The 16,491-nt window shown below is 43.4% G+C and overlaps 1 protein-coding gene across 3 annotated transcripts; it reads right to left on the bottom strand.

The window, feature by feature from the left end:
* Positions 1–5,313: 5,313 nt before the first annotated feature.
* Positions 5,314–16,129, bottom strand: BMI1 (BMI1 proto-oncogene, polycomb ring finger). 3 transcript variants are annotated; one of them, XM_073334220.1, is made up of 10 exons: positions 15,584–16,129; positions 10,518–10,651; positions 10,075–10,171; positions 9,282–9,337; positions 9,130–9,180; positions 8,752–8,860; positions 8,620–8,665; positions 7,937–8,035; positions 7,332–7,412; positions 5,314–7,246 (listed from the first exon to the last, which is right to left on the bottom strand). In XM_073334220.1, exons 2-10 carry the CDS (start codon positions 10,627–10,629, stop codon positions 6,917–6,919), a joined length of 981 nt encoding a protein of 326 aa, XP_073190321.1. In that variant the 5' UTR covers positions 10,630–10,651; positions 15,584–16,129; the 3' UTR covers positions 5,314–6,916. The 3 variants fall into 3 exon arrangements, with proteins under 3 accessions (XP_073190321.1, XP_073190323.1, XP_073190322.1); XM_073334222.1 differs by lacking the exon at positions 15,584–16,129 and adding an exon at positions 11,301–11,839; XM_073334221.1 differs by lacking the exon at positions 15,584–16,129 and adding an exon at positions 11,146–11,240.
* Positions 16,130–16,491: the final 362 nt, after the last annotated feature.

Below are 16,491 nucleotides of genomic sequence, written 5' to 3'. Positions count from 1 at the left end.
CTGATGACATTTTTCTCTGATCATTCGAACATCTCCACCTGAAAGCAAGTCCTACGATCTGTCTGTCTCTGAGGCCTCCACTGCATCAGCAGCTTCAGAGATTGTGTATTCTCTTTTCTAGTCGATCAAAAAGTGCCTGGGTAGAGAAGGTTCCTGGCGATCATTTTCACGGAATCAGAATTGAAGAGTTAAAAATGTCAGTGCTGAGGGAAATGTCAATGATCGTTACTCTCAGCAAAGGTCAGAACAATACAGAAAGAGCATTTCCGACTAATCTGGGATTTGAGTCAGTCTGTAATTTCACCAATGTCGCTGGGAACAGCACCAGAGGAAACTTCTTAGGGGGTAGTTTTTTATTTTCTTGTGTTATTAGCTGTGCGATTTTAAATGCTTCTGTATCATAAAGGAGATTTCATTGAGTTTCTGTGTGAGAAATAGTCCCTACAGGGGAAGCCACACTGAAGTGGAAAATGTAAATAGCATGAGGTGGTCAGAGGGGGAAAGAATTTGCATTTTTTTTTACAGCGATCAGAAATACAGCCCTTTGTCTCTGTATCTGAGGTGCGATATTCAGTAACGTGCCATTAAAATACAAGCACCAAATGGCATCTACAGTCACCTTCGTTTATTCGGGAGGAGGCCTGGATTTCTTCAAATGGCCCTTGCCTTACCTTTGGTCTGCTGGAGCTTTGTTTCCTATTTTTGCCGCTAGATGCAGGCAGCATTTGGAGGGACCTCGCTGGAAGCCAGATATTTCGGGTTAGAAGCAAGTCCCATGGGGAGCTGAGAGTGCTGGAGCTGCAGGGTTGCTCTAAACCAGCCAATGGGCATTGCCGTCACCCCCTCCCATTCCCGTTGTGGTCAGGAGTTCACTTTCCCTCAAAACTGGATCCACTTTAAGGCTCCCAGTAGCATCGTAAGGAAACACGTGGGGGGCGGGGGGAGGAGACTCCGTGATTCACAGACTCTGGGACTTGCGTGTTAGTGGGTCACGGCTTCTCAAGGGACATTCTCCCTTATTAAACAGATCCGTGCGCTCTGGTTATTAAATAAGCCTGTCGGTCTGACTGTGACTTGGTTGCATTGCACTCCTGTCCCGCGGGGCTTGGAGTTATGTGTGTATGTGGACGACGATCGGTGCCTGAGGGATTCGTGTCCTCCACACAGTGTCACCCCAGGAGAACAGGAGAGGAGCAGCTTTTTCTTCTTTCCCTTCTCCAGCAATGCCCAGAGAAATGTGGGGTTAATTGATCTGCAGAGCCTTGTTTGGAAAGAATGCGCAGGGACCTGCGGCTGGCAATGGTTCTCGTTCTGGAAATGGTTATAGCTGGCCAAAATTGTTTAGTTGCTAACGGTGGCCGCTGGTAAGCATTGCTGGTATGGCAAATATCGCTGCTTTGGCAATGGCTGTTCATTTGCCCAGGATCGCTACTGCAAAGGGGGCTTGCTTTGGGTACCGTTACCGGGGAGAAGGATGGCACCTGACAATGGTTCATTATTTGTTAAGGGGTGAATTTGGCTGTGGCTGCTGGTTGGGCAAAAGGTTACCCCGGGCAGTAGTTGCTACGTGGCGACCGCTCATGATCGCCACTGGCAATAATGATTTTCAAGCTACTTGTAAACAACGGTGGGGGCTTTTCTCTTGCTTTCGTTTTCCCGTTAGCTCTCCGGCTTGCGATGGCTGTGCAAGGAGCATGTGTCTTCCTGGGGCCTGGCGGCTGATCAGAAGAAACGTCCGTGCTCCCCGCAGCGTCTGCGCTTCCCGATTGCTCCGTCGCTCTCTGCCTTGTGCGCGGCCTGAAAATTCCCATTTGAATTTGGCGGTAGAGAAGTGGGAAGTTCACCCGGCGAGCGGAGCTGCGCAGGCGCAAGATGGCCTCTTCCCCCAGTGTGAGCCGCCGCGGCAAGGAGCCTTGTACGCTTCAGTGGAGGCATTGAGCAAAGCCGCAGCGCACGGAGTGGGTGGGGGGAATTTGCAGATGCCACATATTTTCTTTGACGCTCACTGCTCCAAATGAAGAAGCCATGGGGGTTATTTTCCCATAACCGCCCGTTAATGCGGGAAAATAATACCTCCCAGTAAGCGCGGGGCTCCTTTTCGTCCCCCTCTGCCCCCCGCCCCGAAAGCACAAAACAATTCATTTTCGGCGCTTAACACCGCTAGTTTCGCTTCCTCCAAATTCGAGAAGGAAAGTGTGTGCCAGCCACCGCATGGAGCTACGGGCATCAGTTTCAGTGCGATGTGCTGGTGAGAGAGAGAGAGAGAGAGAGAAGTAAGAAAGGCGCCTGGTGCATGGCTCCTATTAACATCTGTAGCGAGGCGCACAGGAACTGAAAGGGGGACGTCGTATCCCTAATTCGGTATCCAGGCTCAAGCACCAAAATCGCCTCCGTAGCTCTCTTCACGGTTTCGAGACATTTGCATGCTGCAGCCCAGCTTCAAAGCGACAGCACAGAATGCAAGTTTTCTTTCTTCTCTTCGAGAAACGAGCCCCAGTTGTATTCGTGGGTCCTCTTTTTTAGCCACGCGTTTGACATTTTTAAATGCGTACAATTAATCGGTGCATTAAATAAATATAGGCATTCAAATCCAGTAAGCACTGAGATGAGACTCTGGAAGGTGTTAGGGTTTGATCTTTTGTCTTTCTGTGAATCTTCTGTTTGGTTGCAGAAGAGGGAAGGCAAGAAGCAAATCTGGAAAACCACGATATCAGAATTTGAATTCATACGGCACTAGACCAGCTGTCCCGTTGGGGTTTCCTGACATGGTAACGATTTTAAGATCGGAACACTGAATGTCTTCAGCCCCTTATATACGCCTGTACATAATTGTAAAGGCATTCCTTGTGTAGGACCTATTAAGAAAAGGCGAAGAAAAAGAAACTGTCTATACTAAAATAAAGGAAATCCGTTTCAAGTACCCAGGGTAGAAGCAAGGACATTAAAAATTAACAGCGGAAACAGGAAACACTTATCTACGTAAACATTGTCTCAGAATTTGTCAAGATCAAAATTAGGAGGGCAGAAGGTGCTTGCACGGAGGAAAACTATCAGAGTCCTGCCCCAGGTAACTCACGGTGTAGGTTGCCTTTGCTTGTCTCTGTCTAGCTAGAAAGCGGGAGCCCGTTGTATATGTGCATCTAGAAGCACCCGATCTTTGTGAATCTGTTTGGTGGTAAAGGTCGGAACTGCAAGAGCTCACTTGTGATGTTTTGAAAGGTAATAAGCAGCTACATATGACGAGAGGATACACACAATAGATTCAGGCTGGGGGTCAATATGAAGAGTCGCTTGCAAGTCATAGAGCTGTAAAAAACTAGAGTGTTCACGCTCCCCCCCCCAGTATTAATCCGCGAGTGCCTTGCAAATAGTCTTTGTGGCTTCTCACTGGAAATTCCTAACGAAACAAGTCGATTCTTTGGCAGAAGTGAGGGTGGGGGATGGAGTGACATGCTTGATAGTGTTGGAGAATGAAAGGAAGAAATTTACCTGCACTTTACAAAAATGTTTATCTAACGCTTAAATTTTCTCTGCCTTTGAATTTGAAACATCAGAGTCTGAATGCCTCCATTCATTTCCAGAGAACTGAAGAAAAGCTTCTTTGAACGGAGTTATCTAAAAAGATGCCTTTTTTCTCAGGCACCTTGGCATGTGAATGAAAGAAGCTTCTTGCTCTCCTGTCTAATTACGTGAGGCTAAAGGCTCCTTGGAGTTCACCTTGGAACTGCAATAGCTACACGCTGATACTGGCCTATTGAAAGACAATGAAATGGGTTGTTTTAAGCAATGCTTCGTAACTCAGGGGACACAATTCTGCTTGTGGGAAAAAAGTTCTTAAATACTTTTCAAAAGAGTGGATCGAGTGGACCATTAAATTCGCATGCCCCACTCTGGGTGGACACAAGTTATGCGTGGAGCAATTAGCAGCTGAACCGGAACTGAATTTTGGAGCAACGAGCAATGAAAAAACGCCTTAAACTTTATCCATGTATAGGATAAATTTGATTAACATCTTTTTACAGCAAATGCAATTGGACATCGCACACTTTGGCTTATTTTCCCGGTAAAAATAATCTTTAAAATGGCCCCGAGTATGAGGAGTTTCTTGAATTATCACACTCAATGTCCATTTAATCTTCACGGCTATAAAGAATCACTTAAAGACTTACCCATACTTCTGCTGACAACAGTGCATTTTACTTGCTAAGACAATCCTGTGACACCAGGAGAATGATTGAACTGCTTTGATGTAAACATCAAGATGCTATCTTGGATTTTTTCCAAATAAATTTAACAATATATGTGCATCACAACAACAAAACAGCACGTAGCAAAACATTTTCTAGGGAGGAACAGACGTACTACAGCTCCGTTAGATCGTTAGAGGTGCTTATCATTTTTAGAAGGACTGGATGAAGTGAAGTCCTGTGTACCCTAGAAATTGTGTAAGTTCTGAAGGGAACTATCCAACTCACATTTCGTTGCACTTATTCTTCACGGAAAGGTTGTATATACCAATATTAACTCATTTTTTATTGCAACATTTGTCCTTATTGAACTGGTTCCAAAATAAAGAAGCTTAGTTTGATTTATGTGCAATCCAGTGTTTTGGGTTCAATGTCGGCCTTTGTTGTGAATAAAGTCATATTTTATATAGGATAGGAAACCAGGCCAAGACAATTCTCTGTGCGATTGAACTCTCTTTACTTTTAAAAAATATTTTGTTCCATTGAAGTTTTTAAAAAAGTAATACAGAGCTGGAGAGACACAATCTCTACTCCCCCTCGCCCCACCATTCCTAAAGTGTGAGTAGGACGGATATGAAGCAAAATAAATCTCCTTTGTCAACATTTGAGAATTAACCACTTAGTCCCAAGAACTACTCAGGTGAAATAAAGAACACTGCTTGTTCACTATGCATGCATCTGAAATAAATACATCAGCACTGTTTAGACAATTGTGTTATTTTCACTCTATGGTGACCTGTTCTATTTACCGAAACCTGTCATACACGCACAGAGTATTTCAGTAACAGCACTCTATTTGTCCTTCGATATCACATGATTAACAAAGCTCATTTGCTATTTCTTCAATGAAGTATCCCTTTTATTTGTTTATTTCTTTGATCAACTATAAATGAAAGATATTCCTGTATATAAAACTGGACGCTTTAACTGCTCAAATGGAACTGTACATGTTTACTACAGGAAAAAAATATCAAATCTCGTTTAACAAGACATTATACATCAATAATCCCAGGGGAGGATTTGCAGTCACCTGATCTATAAAAACAAGCAGGACAAGTAACAGCAATTTATATGCAAAAGTAATGATTTAATGACTATAAGCAAGACAAAGCAATAGAATTGTGCTTCTGTTGCAGACTGGAGACAATGAAATGTTTAACTACAATTTTCCCGTACAAACATGAAACAATATCCATATAGAATAAACACCCTCACAAATGTATAAATGATGGGTGATGAACACACACGAAGTTCGACCAAAGCAAAGCACAAACTGAAAAGTGTTCCGGGCTATTCATATTTTAAGTTGAAAGTGTTCCTTCTAGTTCAAAAATAATACCTTTGGAAGCCTCTGATAAAATGCTCCTATTGGCAGAACATTAAAGAGGAGGCGTTCTCCACAGTTTATTGGAAATATTAAAGTACCTGTTAAATGTTAATGAAGTTAGTACTGTACCATATACATATATATATTAAAACAAATTTAGATAAAATGCCTTCATCCAGCAACTTGCTGGTTCCTTAAAATTTATACCACATATTTTATGGCTTCTATAATGATTTCATGTGCTTTTAAAAAACACAATCCCATCACACCAAATAATAAAACTAACCAAACAGGTAAACCACTTCCATGTTCCTTAATTTTTCTTCACTGCACCATTTAAACTATTAGTATCCTTGGGTAAAAGTAAAAATATATCACTTGAAACAAGATAAAGCCCATAAAATCCTATTAAGATTGCCAATTGCTTTCAGGTTAACAGAGATTTGTGGTAGCTCTCAAATGAAGCTTTCACACACACACTAAGTGTTCTCTGCAATATCAGCAAAATTCAAACAGGTGGCATCTGCAAGGGTCGAACCAGTTTGGAAATTTAACAACCATATCATGAGTGCATGAAACACAATATTTTCTTTATAGTATTTATAAATATATCATACAATACTGTTTCCTGTTATGTCATATACCAATATGGCATTGTACAACAAGCATAATGCCATCTGATTCTTATAAAAGCGAATCATTTAAACAAAGTCAGTAAATAAAACGGTAATACCCGCTTTTAGGCATACAAACTGTAAAACTGAAGTTTACTTTCATTTTGATCGGTTCTGCGCAGCAACAGAAAAGTAAGGATGCAACATAAGAATCAAAATGGCTAATACGCAAGAAATAGTTATTCACAGTGACATGGCTACATATATGCATTATTCTATGCATATTCTTTCCGTTTTGTTGAATTTCAAGATGAAAAAGCAGTTGCTTTCTACAGGTTCACAAAACAGCATAATAACAATAACAATTGAAGAGAATGTAATGTAGGAGTTAGTCTGGATTAACAAACTACATCCCAAGGTTTAGATCCACTTCCGGAGGTTCCCACGTCTAAATGATGGGGACAGCAATCACTCCAACTCTTTCCTAACACATCATGGTACACGTCTGTTTGCTTCCCAGTCCCTTGAAAATAATTCTTTACAGAACAATCTTTCGTTGTGATGAACGTCCATATAAACAGTCACCTAGTCCATCTTTCATAGCCAAGTTCGGTGTCACTACAAAAGAAAGCGATTTGGAGGATAGTCACACGTATTAGCATCTATAAAGCTGTAATGGCATGAAGAGATCTATATAAATCAGGGCTTTCGGCAGTCTCATTGAGGTGTCAGCCCGATGAAGTTGCTGAAGAGCCATTTATTGATGTTTTCCGCGCTCTGTTGGTAAAGGAGGGTTGGTGGTTACTGGTGGGGCTGCTGCTGGTTCCATTCATAGTACTAGAGATATGAGGAAACTGAGGATGGGGAGACTGCACTGGCGTGCTGGGGCTGGGCAAACAAGAAGAGGTAGAGGGGATGCCTCCTGCTGGGCTGCTTGCCTTGTCACTCCCAGAGTCACTCTCTAATTCTCCGCTATTATTTAAGCCTTCTCTCTGGTGGCTGATCTTCATTCTTTTGCAAGTCGGTCGAACTCGATACTTCAGAGGAAGAGGTCCATTCTGCAAAACAAAGAGAAGGCACTATAAGCACACTCTCTGCACCAGGAAAGATTACAGCGTGAGAAGAGGAACGGCAGGTATTTACCCTTCTCCAAGTGTAAATATAGGCAATATCCATTAGTGTATAGTAGTCCTTCAAAGGTTCCTCTTCATACATCACATCGATCTATTTTTAAGACATTAACCCTTCAGTTAATAAGTATCAGAATAAAATAACTTAAAGCAGAATATATTTTTCTTCCAGGGAAAAGTGGTCTTAAAGCAATATTATCAAAGGGACTTCAAAACCTTTTACTCCAAAACTGCGTGGCAGAGGAGAACTTTTGATACATACTATTTATCTGGCATATATGAAAAGAGTATTTCATTTTTTAAAAAAACTTATGCAGAATAATGTCCTCGGTATTTAGAGGGCAGAAATAAAATTGAAAGAATTATAGCATAAACACAAATGCTTCTGTGGGATTTAAAAGTATTTCCTTACTCATAAAAATATTACATTATACATTTGAAATATGGCTAGTTCTTATTATTTTTTCTGAGTTAAACAGCTAATCAGAAAACCACTTTAAAATAAAACAAACAAACAAACAACAATACAGCTAACCAGCTCTGGAAGGTTTAGAATAAAAGGACTGTTCAAAATTAATAAGTAAGTAAGTAAATAAATAAATAAAAATATCCAGGTACCTGAAAAGTATTAGGTATGTCCATTTTACTTCGGAGAAACTTCCTTAGATGCATCACTGTCATTGCTGCTGGGCATCGTAAATATCTTTTGTCATTCACCTAACAGTATAATTGGAAAAAGTCAGTCCATGTACTGAGACCAAACAGCAAATTTAGAATGACACAGTATAATTGAATAAAAGCACACAAACTTTATAAAATGACCAACTACAGTTTTAAGATTTCTATTGAGAATTCCTTATGAAGAAAATTGGAAATAGGCACGAAATACTAAAAAAAAAAAAATAAAAAAAAAATTGCAGAGCAAAATCAAATACTATATAAGTAATTGTATATGTAAGGGTGCTAAAACAAATGAAACATCTCTACTAATGATATTTTTTAAAGTGATTATATTTTAAAAATTCAAATTCTAATAAATGGCATTTAAAAAATAAAAGTAAACTACTTCAGTTTCCGTTTAAAAAGTATTAACACATCTTCTATTTTGTCTACCAAAGTAATTTCTTTCTAACTATAGCTGTAAGAGATTGCAAACCTCTGTTTAATATCTTTTTTATGGGGGTTTGTTTCTTTTGGCAGATAGATGTAATTATTTATTTAGCTCACCCACCAAACTGTCCAAAAATTAATTATTATTTTTCTGTCTAGGCTTTTGTCTCTAGTAAAGCTAGATTATTTACCTCATCCTTTGATTTCTCTCTCTCTTTATTCCCTTTCCGTTCCAATCTGGGGAAAACAATGAAACAATTACAACAAATAATAGATAGAGCTGTTAATATTGATAAACTTAAAATATTTCCCATAGAACTTGCCTATTCTGGTCAAAGAATTCAATGGATAAGCTTATTATCTCGTCATCTGTTATAATTCTTTTGTCTTCGTCTGCAACTTCTCCCCTGTCTTCATTAGAGCCATTGGCAGCTGCACGGAAATTTCCACAACAGTTTATATTTTTAAATTAAAATCGGACAGAACGGCAATTCTCAGTAATAGGGGAAACCTCAATACTAAGATAATCTATTAGTATTTAAGTAGCCAGTATTATATCTTTAATCAAAAAGCTGAATCTAGGGTGTCTTAAATGTATTTATGGTTAAATAATTTGTAAATGAAAGAGGAAATAGTTAAGATGTTTTAGCTTAAGTATAAGGTCAAGTTTACTAAAGGTTTAATAAACTAGAAAGTTTTACCATCAGCTGATGGATGAGCTGCATAAAAATCTCTTCTTCTTTTCATTTCATCTGGATGGAAAAGCATATATATATTTCACTTAATTTACTCTGTACTATAGGTAAAAAAGCAGCATATTAGTTATGTATTGTTGTTTGATTTAACTACTTACTTTTGAAAAGGCCTGGTACTAGTTTGTACACAATATCTTGGAGAGTTTTATCTGACCTAAAAAACAACAACCCCAAGATACAAATAAGCAAATGCAGCAATACTTGAATAAAAGTTACAATTCTTCATTTACAACCAATTCCGTGGCAATAAGGGATCGTCTACAAAAATAAAATGCTCAGCTATATTAAAATTAACCCACAAGACTTTACAAACAAATTGACGTTATTAAATAAATGTTAACTCTTTTGCAATTTATCCGACTGAAAATATTTTCAGTCCACTAGCAATCTGTCTCCTAGTGTTCACTCAGTCTAAATGAAGGCCTTTAAAAACGTGTAACCACCAACCAAAATGAGGAGATAAATATCACAAAGGAGCAATGAAGGATAATGCTAAAGAATGAGGATTTTTTTAAAAGTTTAACTTTTTCTTTTAAGTTTCATAAATATTTCTGATGTTTCTAAAGAGCAGTTAAGAGGTTGCACTTCAGGATGTCTGTGTGAAATGGAACATGGAGATACAAAATATGGGATTGTGATAAATAAGGAGAGGGGAAAGGACATTGTTCAACTGGTTAGTGTATTCCAAAAAATACAAAAAATTTCTGTCTCGCATCCAGTCAAGTCTTCGATTTCAATCAATCCGTGACAAGACTCCAAAGACAGAACATAGGCAAACGTTAGCATGTAAATTGACAACTCCTCTCAGATTTAAATTGTAGATGAAGAGAGAACATCAAAATATTCACCGCTAGACCCCTTTTATAAAGTAAAATTACACTTTTCTCCTACCTTATATTCAAAAGCGGTCTGGTTTTGTGAACTTGGACATCACATATAGGACAATATTTGCTTGTCTCCAAGTAACGTACGATACACGTCTTACAGACTATAAGTAAAAACACGTAAGACTTTTAGTAATAGTATTAGGCAATACTCAAATATGGACATAGGTGCGATTTTTACACTATGCAAGCTAATAAATGGTCCACTGTTAGAAATGCGCTGCTTAAGCTAAACTAGTTCTCTAATTAGCCCCAATTAACGTGAAACTGAGACGCTATATACACACTACGCTAACAAAGACTAAGGGTTTTGTCAAATGAAATGTGAACAAATCATCTTTCGCACAAATCTGCATATTGGATGTTCTAGCTAATAGCTCCGCTTTTCCGGTGGCACGGGAAAGGTGCGAAGCAGCACAGGGACAATGCGAAGAGCCTTACTGTACTTACAGGAGTGTAGACACTCGATGATGGTTGTTGCATCAATGAAGTACCCGCCACAGAGCACACACATGAGATGGGGGTTTAGCTCGGTTATTTTGATTCTGGTTGTTCGGTGCATTTTTGCTTAAGAAAAGGCGGCTCTGAAAGACACACACAGAGGACCATTGACTAGGGGACGAGCTCAGTGTCCCAGGGACAGAGATCCCGCGTTTCCCCACCCACGCTGAAGTTGCATCCCCAAAACGCAGGGAAATATGGAAGGAGGCTGAACGGGGAGAAGTGGCCAGACAGGGAATTGCGGGCGGGCGCGATGCCCGGGTGACACAGCCCAGGGAGCCTGCAGCCCCGCGTTGTTGAGGACCGGGGTCCAAGCCCTCTGCCAGCTCCGGGAGGGCGAGCCTGCTGCACAGCACCTACCCGCTCCCGCGCGGGTGCGGCGGTCACTCGCTGGCCCAGATTCCCCTCGGCGAGGCTGGGGCTCGCAGCCCGGGGTGCGGAGGGAGCCGGGTCCCCTCTCCGTGGGGCGGGCCGGGCACTGGGCTGCCGGGGAGTCACACAAAGGGGAACCGGCGCCTCCCGCCGCGCCCGCCCTGGCATTTCCGGAGAGCAGGGGGTGGGGATGGGGGACACGCACCTCGGAGCTGCTCCGGCCAGCCCCCGGAGCTGCCCGCTGCCCACCCGGCCGGGGCTGGGGTCCGGGCGGCGGCCGCTCCCCCCTCGCGCCGCGCTCGGTGCAGGCTCGGGACTGCTCAGCTATCCGAGGGGGTTGCTATAGCAACTTACACTTACACTTGGCATCCTGCCACCGCTGGGAACACACGAGAGCCAGGCGGGGGGGAGCGGGGGAGAGGATGCGGGCCGGGGGAAGCCGGGCCGGGGAGGGGGCGCGGCCCGGGCAGGCTGCGGGTGTCTGCGAAGCGGCGCCGGGCAGAGCCTGGGCCTGGAGGAACCTAGGCAGGGGCTGGGGTGCAGCTGGGGGAAGCGGCTCTGGGGAGGCTGGGGGAGGTGGTGTCCGGCGCGGAGGGGGCTGGGGGGGCCGGGCTCAGCAGAGCGGCCGCAAGATCCCGCAGGGTGCAAAGGGAGCGGAGCCGGATTTGGGAGGGAAGGATGGGGGTGGGGATTGGGGCTGAAAGCGGAGCTGGTGGTGGGAGGGGTCTCCGGCGGCCAGAGAGCTGCGCCGAGCCGGTGTTGGGGTCTTAGACTAGTGGAGGCAAATGCAAGAGGCTCCTCCCGAGTCTCGGCCATTTCGGATCCTCTCAGGGGCCTCTATCCACGTCGACTCGGTGCAAGGAGCTCGTCTGAGATCGTTCCTCTTCCCCTCCCTCTCCCAGCCCAGGCGAACCGCGTTCCCAGGCAGATCCCCCGAGCTCGCCAGCTGTAGACTTCGCCTCAGCTCCCTGCGATCGCATTACCGAGATGTTTATTTAACTGGGTCTCGTTTTAACGCTTTTTGGGGTCTAAAACGAAATTCTCCCGCGGCTCGGACGGGAACGGTGCAAAGTTTTGCTAAGGTGAAAAGAGATTTGCAATAAGGGGATGAGGTGTCCGTTTGGGAGGAAGCCGGTGTGCAAATCTCAGACTGTGTGAACCAGTCACCTTTTGAGCAATAAAAGCTACTTTAAACAGTGAGGGAATGACAATATGCAAAGGACCACGTGACCAGACCATTCCTAAAGCTAAATCAACACCTTGTCAACGCTGGGCAGCGACATGAGTGAAAAACAAATGTCATGTTCCCAGCCCGCAGCCTACAAACCCCCAACGGCTGCAACGGCACGAACAAAAATCATACATAGGAAAGAATAAGAGGGAAAAGAGGAAACTCCAAGGAGAAAAAAACAACAACCACCAGCTGCGCCGATTGTACAGTAAATGATTTGCTATCAACTACAACCTGAGCAGTGTGACATAACAATGCTGCTCAAATGCATGCCAGTCACCTCCCCATTTCACTGCTCCCACTCCACGGACCAAGTTTCCGGATCTCACCCCCTCCTGGGACACAGTCTAGAAGCTACCCTCGACTGAAATATCTGAATTTCTGAAACTCTCTTTGACAGTGCTTGAGATTCTCCCCAGATCCTCGCAAGCTTTGATACCGGGCAGTGAAACCCAGCGATAGCAACCAGGTTCCGAAACGCTGTGAGCGTCAGCCAATCTGGCCAGGTGAGGGGTACAACATTTCTGAGAAAGCGTCCACAGAGCCCACGAGAGACCTGAGCAAGACAACTTCCCTTGCTGCTGCATGAGGCTCGCTGAATGAGCAGGGTACAGTAGACAAACTCTCCAGTATGAAATGACTGCGAGCAATGGGCAAAGGGCTCGGGGGAGGTGATATCCCCAAGGCTGAGCGTGGCACAGCGCAGGGAGTCAAGACACAAATGTCACTGTATTCTGATTCTCCAACCTGCCACTCTTTTTTATTGATATGGACAGCATGTTTTTGTACGAGAGGATAAATGCAAGGCGGCTTCACTTCAGTCTCTGAAGTATATTACTGCAATGCTATTGACCTGGGGTTTCTTACATTGCTCAAATATGAATAGGCTGCTTTCACTGATCTATGTTTTATTTGTTAAACCCAACACCGTGTAAATCATACACATCTATATTGCAAAATAAACCGTGACAGAGGTCACATATGACAGTTAGTTTAGAATTCTTCCCAAGCCCTGATATATCAGGGCAGTCCTTCAAAACACATATTTTTATTTCACACAAGCGTAGCCTCTTCCTAAATGGAGAATTTAATTCAACCGTGAACCTTGTTTAGTCGTAGCATCCCCTACAGGGTATTATTTATTGCCTAAAGTTAGCTCTTTTTCTGCTAATCGCATACTATGAGCTGTCTTTGAAATCTGTGATCTTATGCAGCAAACTGAATCAAACACCCAAATACTCACTACAAGCCACCTGGTACACATACACTGCTGTAGATGTGTGTGTCCATTATACATACACACATATTTTACTACAGCAAAACCTGACCATCATATTTTGGTTAGAGGAAAATCCTTTCAGGTTTTTCTACTGGTATTAACGTTAAGAATCCCTGAGACTCACCACAGCCAACACAAACTGTCCCTTAACATGAATATATATATAGTTACACACACAACCAAAAAAAACCCCAACTAAATGTAACAATACATGATGGTAAAACTTACTAGCGGTAAACAGTGACAGCCAACTGACTGTTTAGAGGCCTTTCATGGGTTATGTCAAACTGAAGAAAAACAGAAGCACGTTCTTGTGGTTATAATCAGATAGACTATGAAAAAAATCCGAGTGCAATAAACTTTCTAATTCGGTTTTCCAGGTGTATAACAAACGTCTACCTAAAACTTCATTCTGACGGTTTTGCCTACTTTGCACCTATATCCGCTCGAAGAACTGGCTGTTCAGTAATAACAAGCCTGTCATCTAAAGCCTTATTATCTTTAGGAATAAGAGCCACTTTTACTATGAATACTATTCTTGTCCCTTCACTAAAGAATGTCCACATATGTTTTAAAGGAATTGTAAGGATAGTATTTCCCCAAAGAACGTCTTGGCACAGCATAAAGAAAGAACTGAAGAATGGCAAGAGGATAAAAATCCCTCAGCCCTTAAAATCAGGCTCATAAATTTAACTAGTTGAAGTACCCAATCAGTCTACCTAAATAAACTAACATGTGAATTTGTAGGTATCGCCATGATCTGGCATAGATCAATAGTTTGCATCTCTGGTAAATTGCAACAAAAGTCTGTCTTAGTTTACGGGATGTATTGTAAATAGCCCCTCTAAGCAATTTTACTGGATTACATTTCCAGAATCTCTCTAGTCTTTAAGAGTCCTATAAAATAAAGTAACACTGGCTACTATAAACTACGCAGAAAACTATTGAATGCTATACTTGGCGTTGGGTATATAGGTCTACATTTCCCTAAACTTTGTGGAGAGCGGGGTATGACGCTTAGTTTCTAGATTCTGGAAATTTTTTTCCTTTTATATAAATTTATTTTTTTTGCTTCTCCTTTCCTGTTTACTTCCTAATATTAACAGTAAATAGCTAGGAAAGCTCCAAGTTGTGTATTGTCAAGGCCACACACAATTACATAAACATATACAATCAACTTTCTAGTGCCACCCATAAACAGCACGAGGAGTAAATCCACGGCACTTTAAAGACTTTACCAAGAAGTTCATGTTAATTTACCCTTCCCGGGCTTAGAATGAAAATACCAGTTAAAGAAAATAAAGTATTCAAAAATACCACTATGTCCTGCAGCTACTCCATCTTCGCTATGGTAAATCTGCACACCCACTTTTCAAGGATCACAGTCAAAGTGATTGCTTCACCAAAAGTTATTTTTCAACTTTGGTCTCCCCTCTCCCCCCCTCAACAGGTACAAGCCCAGAAACTTTAGCATTTTGAGCACAAATGCAAACGGAGGCATTGGAAACAACTGGGAACCGCCATCTTACAAGCCATCAAATTTCACAGAAGTGTTTGTCCAACTTAAGTTAATAAAATTTTCTTTCCGGTCCCCCCCGGTCTAACAACCCCCCCAGCGGGATCACTACCCCCCAGTGACCCTATCTCTATAAAATGGGTGCAGTATCTCACATTTTAACCCCCTCCCAGCATATTTCTTTCGGAGAGGACTGAAATCACTTGACCTAGGCAGCTCCAGATTTCATGAACCGTCCCCGTTTAATCAAAATCTGCCTTTAAACAAAGGGCGCTGAGGCCGGGCTGGAAACAGGGACGGAAAATATAAATATTCTCTTAGGGGGCCATGTGCACAGAAACGTTTTAGGGGGCAGCTGGGGAAAGAAAGGAACTAAAATTTGCAAATGTGGGTGCGTAACGAAAGTGAGTGCACAGGCTGCTGCTGCTTCTGCTGTGTGAGTCTGTGTGTGTGTGTGTGTGTGTGTGTGGTTGGAGCAGCCTGTCAGCGCTTTTCGCATACGGAGAGCTTGGGGGACACCTAGGCTCCCCTTTGCAGCCCCCAAACCGGCCTAAACCCGCCGCCAAGCCCCCACCACCCCCCGTCCTTGGCAAGGAGACACCTCGCTTTATACATACCCGGAAAAAGGAGCCGGTGGGTGACGATCGGAGCGGCCAAAAAAGACAATGAAAGTTAAAAGTCGTTCAGCAGAAAATGAATGTGAGCCAAGCGGCCATCTTGAAATGAACTGCAGACGCTGTCAATTGCAATAAGCTTATTGCTGCTGCTGCTGCTGCTGCTCTCAGCTCATGTTAGTTACAAAACAACCGGGTTTTCTCCTCTCCTCCACCGACCCTTCTCACTCCCTCTGTCTCTCGCTCTCTCTCTGAGTCTGGTTTTTGGGTGGCTGAGGAGCTGGGAGTTTAAAATCTTTCTAATCCGGATGGGTTCTGTCTCCACCAGCCCATTGTCTCCCCCTCGGCCCCCTGCTCTGCCTCTTGGTCTCCTTTTTATTATTATTATTTCATAGTTGTTGGTGGGGAAACAGGGACGGGAGGGCGGAGGAGGGAAAAAATGCAACGCTGAAGGCACACAGTGGAAACTGACACCGTCCCCAAAATGGCTCAGAGTTCGCCCGCCCCGCCAGCATCACGTGGGGCTCCTCATTCCTTAAGGGTGGCCTGGGAATTAGTGTCGGTGTAGTCGGAGCCCGTCAGCCTCCCCATGACCCAATCCCACAACTCAGCCGCCTCCTCCCCCTCCTCGCACATCGCCCCCTCCCCCTTCCACTCCACACACACTCTGCCTGTTCCTCCTCCTCCCCCTACCCTGCACACACACAGACCCTGCCTATTCCTCCTTTTCCCCGCTGCACACACGCTGCCCCGGCCCCCTCCGGCCCCCCTCGACACACATTCCCCACTTCTCCGCACTACACGCTTTGCCTTTTCCTCCTCTCCCTCCACACCCCTTCGATCCCTATTCTTCTCTCTCGCTGGCTGCAAACATTGCGAGCACCGCTACCCCTCCTTCCATTCACACACGC

This window comes from Lepidochelys kempii, chromosome 2 (assembly GCF_965140265.1).
Source record: "Lepidochelys kempii isolate rLepKem1 chromosome 2, rLepKem1.hap2, whole genome shotgun sequence".
Classification (NCBI taxonomy): domain Eukaryota; kingdom Metazoa; phylum Chordata; order Testudines; family Cheloniidae; genus Lepidochelys; species Lepidochelys kempii.
This window is presented reverse-complemented; position numbering and strand designations above follow the sequence as displayed.